This window comes from Salmo salar, chromosome 09, assembly GCF_965601325.2.
Source record: "Salmo salar chromosome 09, fSalSal1, whole genome shotgun sequence".
NCBI lineage: Eukaryota > Metazoa > Chordata > Actinopteri > Salmoniformes > Salmonidae > Salmo > Salmo salar.
In genome coordinates this window covers 75,260,997-75,282,953 of record NC_138299.1, presented here as the reverse complement: position 1 = coordinate 75,282,953, position 21,957 = coordinate 75,260,997, and the positions used below count along the sequence as shown (strand labels likewise).

The 21,957-nt window shown below is 45.5% G+C and overlaps 1 protein-coding gene across 1 annotated transcript in view; it reads left to right on the top strand.

The window, feature by feature from the left end:
• LOC106611741 (disks large homolog 3) overlaps positions 1–21,957 on the top strand; it is a 137,983-nt gene that overhangs the window by 11,844 nt on the left and 104,182 nt on the right. Inside the window, exon 4 of the mRNA XM_082955905.1 lies at positions 7,648–7,758. Coding sequence (XP_082812031.1) covers positions 7,648–7,758 — 111 coding nt within the window. The remainder of the gene's footprint in view (positions 1–7,647; positions 7,759–21,957) is intronic.

Here is a 21,957-nt window from a genome sequence, read left to right as displayed (position 1 = left end):
ACTAATATATCGAACCAGCCAAGGAGGGGTCACGTCTATTTGTGATGACCTGGCAGGGTAGGCTGGTTACCATAGAGACAAGACAGCATTCCTGAGAAGACAATTGCGTACAGTATCATCAGAGTTCACTCTGAAGAACTACAAGTAAACACAGAGATCCCCCATCCATATACTGTAGATGACATCAAAGTTATCCTCCAGAGAACAAGTTTCAGATAGATACCAGACATGGCAGCAATAGTGTTATTCTAACACACATTTCTGTAGTCAATTCTCTGGTTACTGTTGGAGAGAGAGAGCGATACATTTTGGCCCCTCAGAGGGGGTAAGTGAGTACTGGCCCTTAAATCATTGTCCTTTGTGTCTTCCTTGTGTTCCTGGGCTGTTGGCCATGCAGCCCCAGGTGACAGAGAGCACAAAGAGTTGAATCTAGTTCCGATCTAAAAATGTGATTCCTGATACTGTAAATATGGAATGTCATACTTGTGTGATTTGGTCTATTTCATTACCATGACTGTTCATAGGAATGTTTCTAGTGAATACTGCATACTGTTTGTTGACTCATGATAAGTAACTCATAGACTCATCTTTCGACCGTGCGTGTGCGTACAGTGTGTTCATGTGTGCTTGTGTGTGTGTCTGTGTCTGTGTCTGTGTGTGTGTGTGTGTGTGTGTGTGTGTGTGTGTGTGTGTGTGTGTGTGTCTGTGTGTGTGTGTGTCTGTGTGTGTATGCGTTTTCCTGTGTGTGATGAGTGACTTGCTAGTGCTGCCGAGGCCGTCCTCCTAGCTGCCACCATTGGACTGAGAGGGCAGGGGGCACCCTTGACCCTGCTGGTGTCAGTTGACCTGCCTGTCAGCACTGCCGTGTGGGAACAGAGCCGTCACAGCAAAACTCACTTATCATCTCACCGATAACATATTCAGAAGCATGCAGCGACTCAGCTACATGTTTTGTTAAAGTACCGAACCGCAATGACAGTCTACAAGCATTCATTTGAAATATGATACAGCTGTCTGTATGTCCTGCTTTTTACGGGATGAGGGATGTGTTTAACTCAAGCTCTTGCTCAAGTGGGTGTGGTTGGGGTCAAGTAGCCTGCATGCTTCTGTTAGTGTGGTGTCTATATTACACACATCAGCCTCGTGTCAAGGGTAAGTTCAGGACACCCTTTCACTTCTGCCGGGAGGACAAAGAAGCGCTGGAGCCTTGATCATCAGGATCGTAATCAATCCAATTTTGTCCGGAGCCTTTAGTGACCTTGGCCTAGTCTGAAGGCTGCCCTCTGCTGTCTGTTAAGGGTCTGTGCGGGTTAAACTGTGGCAGTAGCCTCAGCAGCTCACAGGTAGGCAAAGCCTCTGTGTCAGATTTAACGTTGAATAATACATACGTGGTGTGTAAGAATCAATAGCTGCCAACATCCTCATATCCTTTCATACAGTTACAGTTTTAAGGCTACCAGCCTGTCCTGTATTAGCCTGGATCATACACACCAAGAAATTAGGGTTCCTCGGGAGAGGGGATGGTTCTATGTGGAACCATACTGACCCAAAGAACCCTTTGAGCCCTTCAATGGATCTTTGCAGTTCAGAAAAGGGTTCTTTCCTCTTTTAGTGATGATGTAGGGGCAGCGGCTCTTTCGAATATTAAGGGGTGTGGTTTGCGCACAGATCCAATATGTTGTGTTATGCCATTACATGTAAATATGACTCTGGCAGTGACGGTGTCTTGTGAAAGACTCATTGAGCGTCAGTTGAGAACTATTGTCTGAATCAGTGGTCCTCGTTTCTCTCCTCAGGGGCCCCAAGCTGGTCCATAGCTAGAACAACTGATTCAACTTGTCAATTAACACAATAATAAAACCTATGGAATTTTAAACAATATACTATTGCTAACCAGGAGAAGTAAGCCTGTCTCATTCTTCAAAAGGTTCTTTGTAGAATCTTTGAGATTGAGAAAGGTTCTGTATAGAACCATTCTCCATTAAGGTTCTATAAAGAACCATTAAAAGGGTTTTAACGATAGTGGAACCCTTTTTGGAGCTATATAGAACCTGTTGTAATAGTTCTTTATAGAACCTTAGTAAAGGGCTCTTTTATAGCACCATAACGGTTCCATTTAGAACCATATGAGCATGGTTCTTTATAGAACCTTCAAAAAAGGGTTCAGTATAGCGTCAAAAAGGGATCCGATATGGTCACAATCCAAATAACCGTTATTTGACACTATATACAACCATTTGTTTTTAGTGTGTAGGAATTACTCCTCTCATGTTTGTCATGTTCAACAGATCTTTGATAGACTGGTCCATCCAGTCCAGTTTATACTCTGGCTTTACTCCATTTGTTCTGCGGGGCCCCGGTGACAGTTTGCACAACAAATATGAGTCAGTCAATGGTCGTTAGCAGAGAGGCAGGTAGAAAGAGTGCCCAGCCGCTACATTACTCATAGCTACCCATAAACGTTGTCCATAAAAAGGTCCATAAACATTGTCTCTTTACTGGTTCTACTGTATTGGACTCTTCTCTGGCAGTCTACACTGTGTGAATATTCATCTAGCAACGCTCATCCAAATTGTTCAAAGGTTTTAAAAACTATTCTAATAAATGCAGCAGTTGGATATTGGAGGAAGATACTCCAAACGTTTTGAATTGTTGTAATCAGATATTGGCTTAATTAATGCAGATAAAACATTTTACAGGCACAGAGTTCAGGGATTTTGGTGGGAATTCAGGTATTCAATTTATTGTCAAAGACACATTTTTTGTTGTTGTTGATTTCACTCATGTATAAATGTGCTTATTGTATCAGGAACTTAAAAGTATACATTTTGTGTTAAAATAAAGAAAACGATATGTACCTCCTTTACATAAACATGCATATATGAATAAAGTAACAGAAATGAGTGGAACAGGGCTGCAACCACCAAACACCTGTACTGTCAAGACCTACCTGCTCTGTCTATGTCTACATGTACTCACCTGCTCTGTCTAGACCTACCTGTACTCACCTGCTCTGTCTATGTCTACCTGTACTCACCTGCTCTGTCTAGACCTACCTGTACTCACCTGCTCTGTCTATGTCTACCTGCACTCACCTGCTCTGTCTATGTCTACCTGTACTCACCTGCTCTGTCTAGACCTACCTGCACTCACCTGCTCTGTCTAGGTCTACCTGTACTCACCTGCTCTGTCTAGACCTACCTGCACTCACCTGCTCTGTCTAGACCTACCTGCACTCACCTGCTCTGTCTAGGTCTACCTGTACTCACCTGCTCTGTCTAGACCTACCTGCACTCACCTGCTCTGTCTAGGTCTACCTGTACTCACCTGCTCTGTCTAGACCTACCTGTACTCACCTGCTCTGTCTAGACCTACCTGCACTCACCTGCTCTGTCTAGGTCTACCTGTACTCACCTGCTCTGTCTAGACCTACCTGCACTCACCTGCTCTGTCTAGGTCTACCTGTACTCACCTGCTCTGTCTAGACCTACCTGCACTCACCTGCTCTGTCTAGGTCTACCTGCACTCACCTGCTCTGTCTAGACATACCTGCACTCACCTGCTCTGTCTAGACCTACCTGTACTCACCTGCTCTGTCTAGACCTACCTGTACTCACCTGCTCTGTCTAGACCTACCTGCACTCACCTGCTCTGTCTAGGTCTACCTGTACTCACCTGCTCTGTCTAGGTCTACCTGTACTCACCTGCTCTGTCTAGACCTACCTGCACTCACCTGCTCTGTCTAGACCTACCTGCACTCACCTGCTCTGTCTAGACCTACCTGCACTCACCTGCTCTGTCTAGACCTACCTGCACTCACCTGCTCTGTCTAGGTCTACCTGTACTCACCTGCTCTGTCTAGACCTACCTGTACTCACCTGCTCTGTCTAGACCTACCTGCACTCACCTGCTCTGTCTAGGTCTACCTGTACTCACCTGCTCTGTCTAGGTCTACCTGTACTCACCTGCTCTGTCTAGACCTACCTGCACTCACCTGCTCTGTCTACGTCTACCTGTACTCACCTGCTCTGTCTAGACCTACCTGTACTCACCTGCTCTGTCTAGGTCTACCTGTACTCACCTGCTCTGTCTAGGTCTACCTGTACTCACCTGCTCTGTCTAGGTCTACCTGTACTCACCTGCTCTGTCTAGACCTACCTGCACTCACCTGCTCTGTCTAGGTCTACCTGTACTCACCTGCTCTGTCTATGTCTACCTGTACTCACCTGCTCTGTCTAGACCTACCTGCACTCACCTGCTCTGTCTAGGTCTACCTGTACTCACCTGCTCTGTCTAGGTCTACCTGTACTCACCTGCTCTGTCTAGGTCTACCTGTACTCACCTGCTCTGTCTAGGTCTACCTGTACTCACCTGCTCTGTCTAGACCTACCTGCACTCACCTGCTCTGTCTAGGTCTACCTGTACTCACCTGCTCTGTCTATGTCTACCTGTACTCACCTGCTCTGTCTAGGTCTACCTGTACTCACCTGCTCTGTCTAGGTCTACCTGTACTCACCTGCTCTGTCTAGGTCTACCTGTACTCACCTGCTCTGTCTAGGCCTACCTGTACTCACCTGCTCTGTCTAGGTCTACCTGTACTCACCTGCTCTGTCTAGACCTACCTGTACTCACCTGCTCTGTCTAGACCTACCTGTACTCACCTGCTCTGTCTATGTCTACCTGTACTCACCTGCTCTGTCTATGTCTACCTGTACTCACCTGCTCTGTCTAGACCGACCTGTACTCACCTGCTCTGTCTAGGTCTACCTGTACTCACCTGCTATGTCTAGGTCTACCTGTACTCACCTGCTCTGTATAGGTCTACCTGTACTCACCTGCTCTGTATAGGTCTACCTGTACACACCTGGTCTGTCTGTGTCTACCTGTACTCACCTGCTCTGTCTAGATCTACCTGTACTCACCTGCTCTGTCTAGGTCTACATGTACTCACCTGCTCTGTCTAGACCTACCTGTACTCACCTGCTCTGTCTAGACCTACCTGTACTCACCTGCTCTGTCTAGGTCTACCTGTACTCACCTGCTCTGTCTAGGTCTACCTGTACTCACCTGCTCTGTCTAGGTCTACCTGTACTCACCTGCTCTGTATAGGTCTACCTGTACACACCTGGTCTGTCTGTGTCTACCTGTACTCACCTGCTCTGTCTAGGTCTACCTGTACTCACCTGCTCTGTCTATGTCTACCTGTACTCACCTGCTCTATATAGGTCTACCTGTACTCACCTGCTCTGTCTATGTCTACCTGTACTCACTTGCTCTGTCTAGGTCTACCTGTACTCACCTGCTATGTCTAGACCTACCTGTACTCACCTGCTCTGTTTAGACCTACCTGTACTCACCTGCTCTGTCTAGGCCTACCTGCACTCACCTGCGCTGTCCTAATACCTGCACTCACCTGCTCTGTCTATACCTACCTGCACTCACCTGCTCTGTCTAGGCCTACCTGCACTCACCTGCTCTGTCTAGGCCAACCTGCACTCACCTGCTCTGTCTAGGCCAACCTGCACTCATCTGCTCTGTCTAGGCCAACCTGCACTCACCTGCTCTGTCTGGCCTACCCTCACTCACCTGCTCTGTCTGGCCTACCCTCACTCACCTGCTCTGCCTGGTTCTACTTGCTCTCGCCTGCTCTGTCTAGGCCTACCTGCACTCACCTTCTCTGTCTGGCCTACCTGCACTCACCTGCTCTGTCTAGGCCTACCTACACTCACCTGCTCTCTCTGGCCTACCTGCACTCACCTGCTCTGTCTGGTCTACCTGTACTCACCTGCTCTGTCTAGGCCTACCAGCACTCACCTGCTCTGTCTAGACCTACCTGCACTCACCTGCTCTGTCTGGCCTACCTGCACTCACCTGCTCTGTCTAGGCCTACCTGCACTCACCTGCTATGTCTATGTCTACCTGCACTCACCTGCTCTGTCTATGTCTACCTGTACTCACTTGCTCTGTGTAGGTCTACCTGTACTCACCTGCTATGTCTAGACCTACCTGTACTCACCTGCTCTGTTTAGACCTACCTGTACTCACCTGCTCTGTCTAGGCCTACCTGCACTCACCTGCTCTGTCTAGGCCTACCTGCACTCACCTGCGCTGTCTGGAATACCTGCACTCACCTGCTCTGTCTAGACCTACCTGCACTCACCTGCTCTGTCTAGGCCTACCTGCACTCACCTGCTCTGTCTAGGCCAACCTGCACTCACCTGCTCTGTCTAGGCCAACCTGCACTCACCTGCTCTGTCTGGCCTACCCTCACTCACCTGCTCTGTCTAGGCCTACCTGCACTCACCTGCTCTGTCTAGGCCTACCTGCACTCACCTGCTATGTCTAGGCCTACCTGCACTCACCTGCTCTGTCTAGGCCTACCTGCACTCACCTGCTATGTCTAGGTCTACCTGCACTCACCTGCTCTGTCTAGGCCTACCTGCACTCACTTGCTCTGTCTAGGCCTACCTGCACTCACTTGCTCTGTCTAGGCCTACCTGCACTCACCTGCTCTGTCTAGGCCTACCTGCACTCACCTGCTCCGTCTAGGCATACCTGCACTCACTTGCTCTGTCTAGGCCTACCTGCACTCACCTGCTCTGTCTAGGCCAACCGGCACTCACCTGCTCTGTCTAGGCCAACCTGCACTCACCTGCCCTGTCTAGGCCTACCTGCACTCACCTGCCCTGTCTAGGCCTACCTGCACTCATCTGCCCTGTCTAGACCTACCTGCACTCACCTGCTCTGTCTAGGCCAACCGGCACTCACCTGCTCTGTCTAGACCTACCTGCACTCACCTGCTCTGTCTAGATCTACCTGCCGTCACCTGCTCTGTCTAGACCTACCTGCACTCACCTGCTCTGTCTAGACCTACCTGCACTCACCTGCTCTGTCTAGACCTACCTGCACTCACCTGCTCTGTCTAGACCTACCTGCACTCACCTGCTCTGTCTGGACCTACCTGCACTCACCTGCTCTGTCTAGACCTACCTGCACTCACCTGCTCTGTCTAGACCTACCTGCACTCACCTGCTCTGTCTAGACTGCCTCATTAATTAAAGTGTGTCAATAGCAGGATACCCTCGGTTTAAAGATCAACACTCTTGGCTCTCGATTAATCCGAGCTATACATACTTTTGCGAGAGCAGACATAATATCACTATCTGAGTGTTCATTTTCGGAATCTAATTTTGAAAACATTTCAACTGTATTAAATTAATAATCTATTTCAATTCCACACAAAATTAACTACCATCAAAATAAAGTTGTCTTTCTTGTGATGTAAGTGTTGTGACGGTGCATTAAATACCTGACGAAGGTTTAGCGTTCTTGTAGATTCAACAATAAGACAATGTATTCCATTGATCCCATTTCCACCATGACCGGGATGGGCTTGACAGGTCATTACAAACATTTCCACGGTCATAACGTTAATTGGAAAAAACGTTGGGCACAAGCAAGTATGAAAGAGATGCAGGAGTCAAATGAAAGCAATCAATCCAGCGACCATTTAAGTGACAAATTGAATTTTCACCCCTCAAACACAGGAAATAGATGGCACAAAAAGACAGCTTCTCGGGTGGGATTGGGCATGCGTGTTGCTATTTTAATCAGGTATTGATCCATTCCGTCCTGTCCTTCCTACAGAACTCTGAGGAGGAGGGAGTGTCGCGGGTACGAGTGACCAGCAGGAGGAACCCTCAGAAGGTGGAGCATGTGTTGGGGCTGGTGAGCCGTTACCACATCGAGACGCCTAAGGTCAGTCACCCTGGGTCACCCATGGGTCAAATGAACGCTCCATAACGTAAAGGAGCCCAAAATGTTTCACCCAATCAGAGTGTCTCTCTCACACTTCTGTCCCAGCTTGCTCAGTGAAGCGTGACATGGGTAACCTTTCGGTTTTTTTCATTAAGCTCAATGACCTTTTTGAACATTTTAATAATCAGAGAAGGATGTCACAGCTCCTGCATCACAAGGAATCACAGAAAAATCACAGAGACTCAAATCAGTGATATCAGTTGTCATGACCACAGCCTTTAGTACAATTCATCATATTGTTGATATGAGAATATTTTCAATTGTTGTAGATTTTGCTGGTGTGGGTTTCTGAAATTCCACCTCTATTTTGCAATTAGATATTTGTGGAGATGGAGGCTGTAAAATTGCTTAGTTTCGGTTCATTATGTCAAATAAGGAAGTGGCAAGCATGTTGACAGCCGTTTCAACTTCATATGTAAACACTGGGCAGATGATGGGGCCTGGTAGTTCATGGTATTTAGCCTCTTCTAATTTGGTAAACTGTCATACTTTCGATTATCTTTAAAAAAAATAATGTTTTGAGACAATATGTAAATTATGTAAATCATGAATGTATGATGAATCATCAAAGATCGAAAATATGTCTATAACACAGGAGGTTGGTGGCACCTTAATTGGGGAGGACGGGCTCGTGGTAATGGCTGGAGTGGAATAGGTGGAATGGTATCAAATACATCAAACATGGTTTCCATGTGTTTGATGCCATTCCAGCCATTATTGTGAGCCGTCCTCCCCTCAGCAGCCTCCACTGCTCTCTACTGTATGTTAGTGTAATCTGTAGCAGGTCACGTTACCTCAGAATGGAGGGGTGTGACTCACCTGCTGTCACACAGCCCCTGTGTCTGTCTGTCTGTCTGTCTGTCTGTCTGTCAGGGTGGGGGAGGGACGCCTCCTGTCCATGTTCCCTAGTACAACAGTACAGTACCATGGAAGGCCTTGTTTTCACATGCCTTCCCAATCACAACACGCCCAGCGGCACACGGCAGCATAATACCCACAGGCGCTGGCTTTTCAACTGAGCCGAGAACTAGTGCATGGAGCGGGGGCGTGAGGAGAGGGGTTCGGGGGGTAGAGGGTAAGGGGCTGCTGCCAGGGTTGAGGCACGGTGGTACAGGATCACTGTGCTCTATGGTAATGTAATATAAGCATAAAAGCACAGTGACAGTACAGTTTGACTCAATGGTGCTCAGTGAATAGCTGGGCTGGATAATATGGAGCTGGGTGGGTAGTGCTGAGTTCCTCTCTCTCTCATGGAGGGAGGGAGCCGAGGAGGCGGCGGGGGAGGGATGAGTGAGCGAGGGAGAAATAGAGGGAGAAAGGGAGCGTGGGGGAGGATGGAGAGAGTTAGGCGGCAGAGAAGCGAGGGCCGGTGCAGTGCAACGCGCAGTCAGAGCTGGAACGGACACCCAGAGCTCAGCCTTCATTGGGTTGCCATGGTAACCACATTCCTCCCCCTGCATGCATCCCTACAGACAGTTCTGACTCTCTCTCTCTCTCCATTTTTCATTCCTTCTTTTGCATCTCTCTTTTATTCCCAGTCACATTTCCAGCCATACTATACACACACGCATCTGTACATCCTCAAATGATGCTGTATTTAGCATGGATCATGTGATTTAAATACATTGCTTCACTGCAGGAATTAAATGTGTAAATATACGGACATGATTATGCAGTCTCATGCACACACTTGTCTTTATTCTCTCTCTATCTCCCTCTGTCTCTCTCTCTGTCTCTCTCTCTCTCTTTCTCTCTGTCTCTCTCTGTCCACCACTATACCTTATCTATCCAACACCCCTCCACCACTACACTTTATCTATCCAACACCCCTCCACCACTATACTTTATCTATCCAACACCCCTCCACCACTACACCTTATCTATCCAACACCCCTCCACCACTATACCTTACCTATCCAACACCCCTCCACCACTACACTTTATCTATCCAACACCCCTCCACCACTATACCTTATCTATCCAACACCCCTCCACCACTATACTTTATCTATCCAACACCCCTCCACCACTACACCTTATCTATCCAACACCCCTCCACCATTACACCTTATCTATCCAACACCCCTCCACCACTATACCTTATCTATCCAACACCCTTCCACCACTACACCTTATCTATCCAACACCCTTCCACCACTACACCTTATCTATCCAACACCCCTCCACCACTATACCTTATCTATCCAACACCCCTCCACCACTATACCTTATCTATCCAACACCCCTCCACCACTACACCTTATCTATCCAACACCCCTCCACCACTACACCTTATCTAGCCAACACCCCTCCACCACTACACCTTATCTATCCAACACCCCTCCACCACTACACCTTATCTATCCAACACCCCTCCACCACTATACCTTATCTATCCAACACCCCTCCACCACTATACCTTATCTATCCAACACCCCTCCACCACTACACCTTATCTATCCAACACCCCTCCACCACTATACCTTATCTATCCAACACCCCTCCACCACTACACCTTATCTATCCAACACCCCTCCACCACTATACCGTATCTATCCAACACCCCTCCACCACTACACCTTATATATCCAACACCCCTCCACCACTACACCTTATCTATCCAACACCCCTCCACCACTATACCTTACCTATCCAACACCCCTCCACCACTATACCTTATCTATCCAACACCCCTCCACCACTACACCTTATCTATCCAACACCCCTCCACCACTATACCTTATCTATCCAACACCCCTCCACCACTATACCTTATCTATCCAACACCCCTCCACCACTATACCTTATCTATCCAACACCCCTCCACCACTACACCTTATCTATCCAACACCCCTCCACCACTACACCTTATCTATCCAACACCCCTCCACCACTACACCTTATCTATCCAACACCCCTCCACCACTACACCTTATCTATCCAACACCCCTCCACCACTATACCTTATCTATCCAACACCCCTCCACCACTACACCTTATCTATCCAACACCCCTCCACCACTATACCGTATCTATCCAACACCCCTCCACCACTACACCTTATATATCCAACACCCCTCCACCATTACACCTTATCTATCCAACACCCCTCCACCACTATACCTTACCTATCCAACACCCCTCCACCACTATACCTTATCTATCCAACACCCCTCCACCACTACACCTTATCTATCCAACACCCCTCCACCACTATACCTTATCTATCCAACACCCCTCCACCACTATACCTTATCTATCCAACACCCCTCCACCACTATACCTTATCTATCCAACACCCCTCCACCACTACACCTTATCTATCCAACACCCCTCCACCACTACACCTTATCTATCCAACACCCCTCCACCACTACACCTTATCTATCCAACACCCCTCCACCACTACACCTTATCTATCCAACACCCCTCCACCACTATACCTTATCTATCCAACACCCCTCCACCACTACACCTTATCTATCCAACACCCCTCCACCACTATACCGTATCTATCCAACACCCCTCCACCACTACACCTTATATATCCAACACCCCTCCACCATTACACCTTATCTATCCAACACCCCTCCACCACTATACCTTACCTATCCAACACCCCTCCACCACTATACCTTATCTATCCAACACCCCTCCACCACTACACCTTATCTATCCAACACCCCTCCACCACTATACCTTATCTATCCAACACCCCTCCACCACTATACCTTATCTATCCAACACCCCTCCACCACTACACCTTATCTATCCAACACCCCTCCACCACTACACCTTATCTATCCAACACCCCTCCACCACTACACCTTATCTATCCAACACCCCTCCACCACTACACCTTATCTATCCAACACCCCTCCACCACTACACCTTATCTATCCAACACCCCTCCACCACTATACCTTATCTATCCAACACCCCTCCACCACTACACCTTATCTATCCAACACCCCTCCACCACTATACCGTATCTATCCAACACCCCTCCACCACTACACCTTATATATCCAACACCCCTCCACCATTACACCTTATCTATCCAACACCCCTCCACCACTATACCTTACCTATCCAACACCCCTCCACCACTATACCTTATCTATCCAACACCCCTCCACCACTATACCTTATCTATCCAACACCCCTCCACCACTATACCTTATCTATCCAACACCCCTCCACCACTACACCTTATCTATCCAACACCCCTCCACCACTATACCTTATCTATCCAACACCTCTACACCACTATACCTTATCTATCCAACACCCCTCCACCATTACACCTTATCTATCCAACACCCCTCCACCACTATACCTTATCTATCCAACACCTCTACACCTTATCTATCCAACACCCCTCCACCACTATACCTTATCTATCCAACACCCCTCCACCACTACACCTTATCTATTCAACACCCCTCCACCACTACACCTTATCTATCCAACACCCCTCCACCACTACACCTTATCTATCCAACACCCCTCCACCACTATACCTTATCTATCCAACACCCCTCCACCAGTACACCTTATCTATCCAACACCCCTCCACCACTACACTTTATCTATCCAACACCCCTCCACCACTATACCTTATCTATCCAACACCCCTCCACCACTACACCTTATCTATTCAACACCCCTCCACCACTACACTTTATCTATCCAACACCCCTCCACCACTATAACTTATCTATCCAACACCCCTCCACCACTATACCTTATCTATCCAACACCCCTCCACCACTACACCTTATCTATCCAACACCCCTCCACCAGTACACCTTATCTATCCAACACCCCTCCACCACTACACTTTATCTATCCAACACCCCTCCACCACTATACCTTATCTATCCAACACCCCTCCACCACTACACCTTATCTATTCAACACCCCTCCACCACTACACTTTATCTATCCAACACCCCTCCACCACTATAACTTATCTATCCAACACCCCTCCACCACTATACCTTATCTATCCAACACCCCTCCACCACTACACCTTATCTATCCAACACCCCTCCACCAGTACACCTTATCTATCCAACACCCCTCCACCACTACACTTTATCTATCCAACACCCCTCCACCACTATACCTTATCTATCCAACACCCCTCCACCAGTACACCTTATCTATCCAACACCCCTCCACCACTATACCTTATCTATCCAACACCCCTCCACCACTATACCTTACCTATCCAACACCCCTCCACCACTATACCTTACCTATCCAACACCCCTCCACCACTATACCTTATCTATCCAACACCCCTCCACCACTACACCTTATCTATCCAACACCCCTCCACCACTATACCTTACCTATCCAACACCCCTCCACCACTATACCTTATCTATCCAACACCCCTCCACCACTATACCTTACCTATACTATTCTCTTGACTCGCCCTTATCCTCATGTTTTCTTCCATCTCGCTCTCTCTCTCTTGCTCTTATTCTTACCCCCCTCTCTCTCTCTTTCTCTTATCCCCTCCCTTTCTCTGGCTCTCTCTCTCCCTCTATCATTATTCTATCAGTGGGATGTGCTGTGTTGGTGGAGCAGCTGTTCTCTGCCACTGGGGCCTATTAATAGGAGTCACAGCCGTGGAGCCTTTGTTTCCTGTCTCTGTGTTTCTGGTAGAGCAAACTGTAGCCTCCTTGGCAGGTTATATTCTGGTTCAGTGCAGAGTCTAGTGTGTGTGTGTGTGTGTGTGTGTGTGTGTGTGTGTGTGTGTGTGTGTGTGTGTGTGTGTGTGTGTGTGTGTGCCAGAGTTTTGACCATTGATCAATTGTATGTCTTATGTCAATTCCTCTGGATACATTCCTATTGACCATGTTGACAATATTTGCTGTATGGTTGTTCTTTTTCATATTGCTGGGAAGATGATGTCTTGCTATATTGAGATATGATGTCCTGCTATATCCCTTTTCTTCTTCTGATAGTGGATAGTGCTCTGATGTAGACATTCATCCTGAGAGAGACAGACCTGTGCCTCTAGCCATCTCCAAGGTTCCCTGCAGTTAATTAAAGGGGAGTTTCACCCTGGCTCTGCCATGGCATATAGTCATTACTATATTAACAACATTATGTTTTATCATAAACATCAACATTATCCAAACCAAAATGAAAACACTACATCACAAACAACAAAAACGACCGTCAACAGTTCCGTCAGGTTACAAGGAACAAAACAGAAAACAACTACCCACAAAACCCAAAGGAAAAACAGGCTGCCTAAGTATGGTTCCCAATCAGAGACAACGATAGACATACTCGGCCCAACACAAAGAAATACAACACATAGAATGCCCACCCCACACCCTGACCTAACCACATAGAGAAACAAACCCTCTCTCTCAGGTCCGGGCGTGACAGAATCCTAACACCATCCGCTAGTTAGAGGGGGCGTGTCCACAAACTTGAATAATGGCGTTGTTTACTTAGAACGACCAACACACAGTAATCTCAGAACTTCTCTAGGCAAGATATTTTTGAAAACGTTTGTTTTTCACTAATGGTTGTCATCATGCCTGTGTGGTGTTCTGTGCTAATTACAAACAAGTGTGGAAATGACCATTCCAGAGATTCACACCCAATTAACCCAGATTCTGCCAGTTGCTTGCGTTGCGCCTATCACGAATGATGCAGTGACCAAAGATTATCAGAGGAATTTTCAGGCTGAAATTATGGGGAATCCATTTCGACGACAGCGGAGAAGTGATGCGATATACCATCAATTTATTTTCTTCAAAATGAAAGATTCTCAATTAGAGTTAACCTAGTGTTAGCTAGCTTGCTAGCCTAGCTGGGTAAGTTAGCTAGCTAACGTTACAGTCCTGTATTGAACACTGAAAGCCATTAGCTAAATCATGGAGCTATCTTTTGGTATACACACTGTCAATCAATTTCGCCTATGCCATGGTAGTCAATGTTAGACTGCTAGCTACCTTCAGCAGAGTAAACATGTTCTATCTCTGACTGATGTTAGCTAACGTAAACTAGCTATTGTTACCAAATACGAGTCTCAATTTGGTAGCTATCTATTCCACCCTTATCTATAAAACACAAGCTGACTGCTATTGACAAGAATGATATGTCAAAGTCAATGGGCTGGGGAAGGTTTACAGACAGTACTTTGAGATGAGAAAGGGTTTTTTGGTTGTGCAGGGTTGTGCTTAGACAGTACATGCATTGTTGTGTATGAGAGGGATTGGGGTGCCATTTCTCCTCAATCTCCCATACACAATAATTCATACTGTGTAAGAACTGTCTTCCTAAGACTTTTCACTCCTTCTTTAGCCCATTCACTTTGTTGACTGATCTTTCCTCTCAAAAGCAGCTCCCAATGTCCCCCTCATTGTCCCTAAACAATACGCTATCTGGTTCCATTCGTTTGACACCTTTACCAACAAAGGCGTGTTGCCCTACGTCCCTTCCGCAAAAAGTGTAAAATGTTAAGAACACAACCATGTCTTTCCAGGAGACGTGCAGTACCAGCAAATCTTCTGCAAGAGGACCAAACAGTTGGTGGTTAAGAAGCCCTACACCACTTTCATCAGAGTCTTATCCAGCTGGCCGTTCACTGCAGACCGGACAAGACCATCGCCATAAGCATAAAGAGTCCCAGCTTCCCCAGCCCACCATTGCCAGTGTACCGAAGCCGGAAAAAAGACTTATTCTGCATTTACACAGGTAGCCCAATTCTGATATTTTTTCAGAAATTGGAAAAGATCTGATGTGATTAAGACCAATTAGTGGAAAAAAGATCAGAATTGGGCTGACTGTGTAAACGCAGCCAGTGTGGCACAACATAAGACAGTGTTTCCCAAACTCGGTCCCGGAGACCCCAAGGGGTGCATATTTTAGTTTTTGCCCACAACTGACTCAAATAATCAAAACTTGATGATCAACTGTGTAGTGCTATGGCAAAAATCTAAATGTGCACCCCTTGGGATCCCCAGGACCGAGTTTGGGAATTCCTGGCCTAAGACCATGTAGAACATAGGGTCTCCAACCCTGTTCCCGGAGAGCTATCCTCCTGTAGGTTTTTGCTCCAACCCCAGTTGTAACTAACCTGGGTCAGTTTATTATTATAATTGGGTAGGTCCTACAGGACGGTATGTCTCCGGGAACAGGGTTGGAGAGCCCTGCTGTAGAACTACCATAAAATAAATATGGATATCTTCTATGAATCTTCGGAATATGTCGGCCCTTATGGATTCATAGAAGATATTTATATAAGTTGTACATGGCTCTGTTGCACCAAACATATGCTTGACATTCAGATTGACAAATGAACAAACATTCTTTTGATATCTACAATACAGGAGTGTACACTATTTAATGTTACCTCAAGATAACTGGTTATTCAACAACAATGGTATATGGTAAAAGTAACATACAAATTTTTTTTTTAATGAAGTACAGTAGTACAGTTCAGTGTGTCCAAATGTGTGTCAGGTGCAGAGACACAGAAGTGCAGAGAACTGTAGTTACTTATCGTTACACCAGATAATGTGATTCGCCAAAGACTTTCGCAGACATATTGTCTATCCCAAGGCCTCTTTCTTTGATCGAGACGGGTGTATGTCCACCCCAAAGTACTGCATGTCATGATGACATAGACCTGTCTCGATCAATGTGTGAGAAGACTTGAATTGGACACGATGACGGCGCACGTACAGTACATTCGGAAAGTATTCAGACCCCTTGACTTTTTCACCATTTTGTTACGTTACAGCCTTATTCTAAAATTGATTAAATAGTTTTTTTCATCAATCTACACACAATACCTCATAATGGCAAAGAAAAATAGGTTTTTAAAAATTGTTGCAAATGTATAAACCCCCCCTGAAATATCACATTTACATAAGTCAATTCAGACCCTTTACGCAGTACTTTGTTGAAGTACCTTTGTCAGCTATTACAGCCTCAAGTCTTCTTGGGTATGACGCTACAAGCGTGGCACACCTGTATTTGGGGAGTTTCTCCCATTTTTCTCTGCGGATCCTCTCAAGCTCTGTCAGGTTGGATGGGGAACGTCGCTGCACAGCTATTTTCAGCTCTCTCTGGAGATGTTAGATCGGGTTCAAGTCCGGGCTCTGGCTGTGCCACTCAAGGACATTCAGAGACTTGTCCCGAAGCCACTCCTGCGTTGTCTTGGCTGTGTGCTTAGGGTCGTTGTCCTGTTGGAAGGTGAACCTTCGCCCCAGTCTGAGGTCTTGAGTGCTCTGGAGCAGGTTTTCATCAAGGATCTCTGTACTTTGCTCCGTTCATCTTTGCCTCGAACCTGACTAGTATCCCAGTCCCTGCCGCTGAAAAACATCCCCACAGCATGATGCTGCCACCACCACCATGCTTTACTGTAGGGATGGTGCCAGGTTTCCTCCAGACGTGACTCTTGGCATTCAGGCCAAAGAATTCAACCTTGCTTTCATCAGACCAAAGAGAATCTTGTTTCTCATGGTCTGAGAATCTTTAGGTACCTTTTGGCAAACTCCAAATGGGCTGTCATGTGCCTTTACTGAGGAGTGGCTTCCGTCTGGCCACTCTACAATAAATGCCTGATTGGTGGAGTTCTGCAGAGATGGTTGACCTTCTACAAGGTTTTCCCATCTCCACAGAGGAACTCTGGAGCTCTTTCAGAGTGACAATTGGGTTCTTGGTCACCTCCCTGACCAAGGCCCTTTTCCCCTGATTGCTCAGTTTGGCCGGGCGCCCAGCTCTAGGATGAGTCTTGGTGGTTCTAAACTTCTTCCATTTAAGAATGATGGAGGCCACTGTGTTCTTAGGGACCTTCAATGCTGCAGACATTCTGTGCAGAAATTTCTAAAAACCTATTTTCGCTTTGTCATTATAGGGTATTGTGTGTAGATTGATGAGGGGGGGAAAATTATTTAATCCATTTTAGAATAAGGCTCTAACTGGAAAAGTCAAGGGGTATGAATACTTTCCGAATGCACTGTATTGCTGGACGACTTTATGGAGCAAAAAAGTATTTTCAAAACGGAGCATTTTCTAAATTCAAACTGACCCCTTGCAACTGGACACAGACATTTTATGAGACTCCTGTTTTCCCAAATCGAGGACGAAGACGGCATCGCTAATGTCATGACGTGCCCTTGGGGGGAGGATCATAGGCCCCCCATCTCTCTCTCTTCACAGTTTTATGACTTAACGACAGGTCGTAAATTCCTTGCAGAAACTCTCTCTTCACTGCCATGGAGTATTGAGGGACAGAACCTATGGAGAACAAAGACACTGTTCCCACCAAGACTCCTACATCCCAAAATTGAAGAATGAAAGAGAAAGTGGTAGGTGGTCGGTGGGAAATCAAAGAACGACCATGTAGAATTTGTTTATTTTTGTAACTTCATGAAAGACAGTATAACCACATTACTGTATCTTTGTTTGTATACACTTCTCAGTTATGGGGTTTGCATCGGAATGTTGTATAGAATAAATTATTAAGTATAAGAATACTTTTGGAAAGATAACAATGTGATTTTAGTTTCCTAAATGAGAATTGTTTTTCATAGTAACTTATGATCAGTCAGTGACCCCGCCCCAAGTGAACACAGACGTTGGGTGGGAATGAGGAAACGCTCCCTTTTCTACTCCAATGTTAAAAAAAAACGTGACAAAATGTACATTAGACCAGAGAGCATGGAGCTGTAGCGACATGTTGAAATGGTTGGCAATTTAAATACAGACCAGAGGACGTAGGGACGCTGTCCATACGTTACAAATGGTTAAGAAGAAAAGCTCGACAAAACTGAAGACTACGCATTCAGTCTGCAGCTGTTTGAGTACATTAGTCTGGTAAATGCGACCGATCGAACGACCAAATGGTACTCTGAATGATCCATTCTGGAGAAGATTTCACTATCGAATGACAATTGGTATGCCTGACGTATCCATTATAACAAGCTACAACTACGAAAGACTTTGATCTCTAGTGGACAAACCAGAGACTTTCTGTCAACTGATTCTCCAGCAAAGGGACCGGCGATCACAGAGAGAGACAAAAAAGACCTACAGTTGTAAATATTTAAATTGCCATTTATTTTCGAATGAGAGGCTGTTCATGTGCAAAGTGTTAGCATTTCCATGAGCCTACTTATCAGATGTGTGTACGATAGTGGAGTCCTTTGTCTTTCCCACTCTTTATCTGTCCCCACCCCTTTCCACTGTCTACCAAGCCATCATATCTGGCTTAGTCCACTAGGGACTTTTCATTGCATTATGTAGTAACCAATGTATAACCAATCCTGTGTGTGTGTTTATGTAATTCTGTGTCATTATTTAGTTAGTAAATAAATTAAGCCAATTTGTGCTAGGGTTCGTGCAGGGTTATGCTAGGGTTCGTGCAGATTCCAAGGGTTTTGCGACATTCAGAATATGACTGATGAGGTAATAAATACATTAATAAGTGTACAGTAACTCTTTAAACAACATGTTCCCGTGGTGCCCTGACTTCCTTAATGTTTGCATGATTAATTTAATCACGTAATAATAATTACACATAGATAACTGATTTGATATAACAGTTGTTACATTAATGAATAGTCCACAGACACGACACTAAGGTTGGTCAAAACGTATCTGTGCTACACCAAACAGTACCTATCCTGTAACTCCCAGTAAAGAGATAGCAACCATTTTGGTTAAATCACATTATCTGGTGTAACAGTCTGTAGCTCTTCCCTGTAGCTCAGTTGGTAGAGCATGGTGTTTGCAACACCAGGGTTGTGGGTTTGATTCCCACGGGGGGCCAGCACAGAAAAAAATGTATGAAATTGTATGAAATGTATGCATTCACTACTGTAAGTTGCTCTGGATAAGAGCGTCTGCTAAATGACTAAAATGTAAAAAATGTAAATGTAACTGGTGATCAGCAGATGATGGGAGAGGTGGTCATGATGAAATTGCTATTCCAAGGAGACATATAGTAAGTTCAGGGAATACTTGTAAAGCTGTGAGAGGAGTGTTTTGATCAAACTGCCATTCAGCTCCTCATGAGTCATGTGCTTGAAATTGAGCATAATGTCTAATCCCTCGAGAGGGATACAGTTCACAGGAAACAGTTCTGCTACAATGGCACACGCAGGCAAAGGAATTCTGTTTCTGTATCTATAATCCAGTCCAGGAAGAAGCCCAGGCACCACACGGTATTATGTGTAAGACAAAAAACAAACAAAATTGTACTCTATTGTACAGTTTGAACAACAGTTGAACCATGCCAGCATAACATCAACATTAGGGTAGACTAGTTGAACATACAACAATCTCTAGCCTAATAAAAAGAAATAGGGCATAACCTTCAACCTTTGCACAGTGACCAGACCGTACAAATAAGCCTAGGTACTGTAGGTAGGCAGACAGTATCTACCTACAACCATGTCTATCAGGCATGCTTAGGCAAATATTTTTTATAGTAAAACCAGCTTCAGTTTTAGAGATTTACAATAGTAAATTGTTGTATTATTGTTTCTCCTCACTGTTTGCTTGTAAACTTAGCTATCTATGGCTATGCAATAGTTGTTATTTACATCTGTTTGGAATCGTATCTTGCGTCATGTATCACAACTGGCCGTGATTGGGAGTCCCATAGGGCGGTGCACAATTGGCCCAGCGTTGTCTGGGTTTGGCCGGTGTAGGCCGTCATTGTAAATAAGAATTTGTTCTTAACTGACTTGCCTAGTTAAATAAAGTTTAAATAACAACTTAGCAGGTACCAGGCTAACTAGCTAGCCGACTCCAGTCATGTACTAATGTTTGCTGGTAAACCTAGCTTTAGGTGGCTGGTTGTAAAGTTGTAGCTTGCTGTTTAGTAGCTAGCCATACCTATGACTAAAAAGAGAATAGGTTTTACAATCGATACAAAATCTATATATTTGTCATATATATGGCTACTGGTAGTTGTTTAGCTAGCTAAATTAGCAAACAGAAAAAATAATTTAATTTCACCCGACTGTAACACAGTAGTATGTTAGGCAGCAATACACAATATGGGTTTCAGTAGATAAACTAAAGTTAGCTCGGTGCTTTGCAGGAAACATAACTTACTTAGCTAGGCATCGTATTTGTTATCTGCCCTCTTGGTGCTGGTATCGGCTGTAGTGAGCTTCTAACGTAAGCTAAATCCAACCTTTTGTTTCGAATCCTCTTTGCTATATTCCGGGTGAAACATGTATGCTTGAATATCACCAATTTCAGTTGTGCCCAAAGGATTGTTGTTAGTGTCTGCCTCCTTTTAAATGAAACCTGCCTTGAGGGAGGGACAGGGGCCAGAGCAACACAAGTTGTAGTCTTTCAGCGAATGGAAATTGTGTCTGCTTGTATATTTAGCAATGAATCCGCCGATAGCATCATCGCTGAAAGAAGTCCAATGGCTCTATCGAACAAGGACAACCATACCGACACCCACAAAAATGTTTAGTACGATCAGTAGAACATAGAGCCATCGCGAAATGCCACAAAGCAGGACTACATGTATTTTTAGATTTTAGGGTGTATCATTCAGTGTGCGAAGCCCTGAACTGCCTTCCTCCTGGGCAATTATGTGTGAAACACATCTCACTGTCCTAGAAATGCCTCAAACAAGCCCAGATTCCCCATGGTGAAATTCCCCTTTAAGATAACAGGAGAGGATACAGATGGGTTATGGTGTGACTGTTCCTTTAAGACAACAGGAGAGGATCAGGATGGGTTATGGTGTGACTGTTCCTTTAAGTCAGCGGGAGAGGATCAGGATGGTTATGGTATGACTGCTCCTTTAACCTCTTACATCTAGACGTTCCGCTAGCGGAACACCTGCTCCAATATCCAATGATGGGCGTGGCGCGAAATACAAAGTCCTCGAAAATCCGAAAACTTCAATTTTTCAAACATATGACTATTTTACACCATTTTAAAGACAAGACTCTCCTTTATCTAACCACACTGTCCAATTTCAAAAAGGCTTTACAGCGAAAGCAAAACATTAGATTATGTCAGCAGAGTACCCAGCCAGAAATAATCAGACACCCATTTTTCAAGCTAGCATATAATGTCACAAAAAACAAAACCACAGCTAAATGCAGCACTAACCTTTGATGA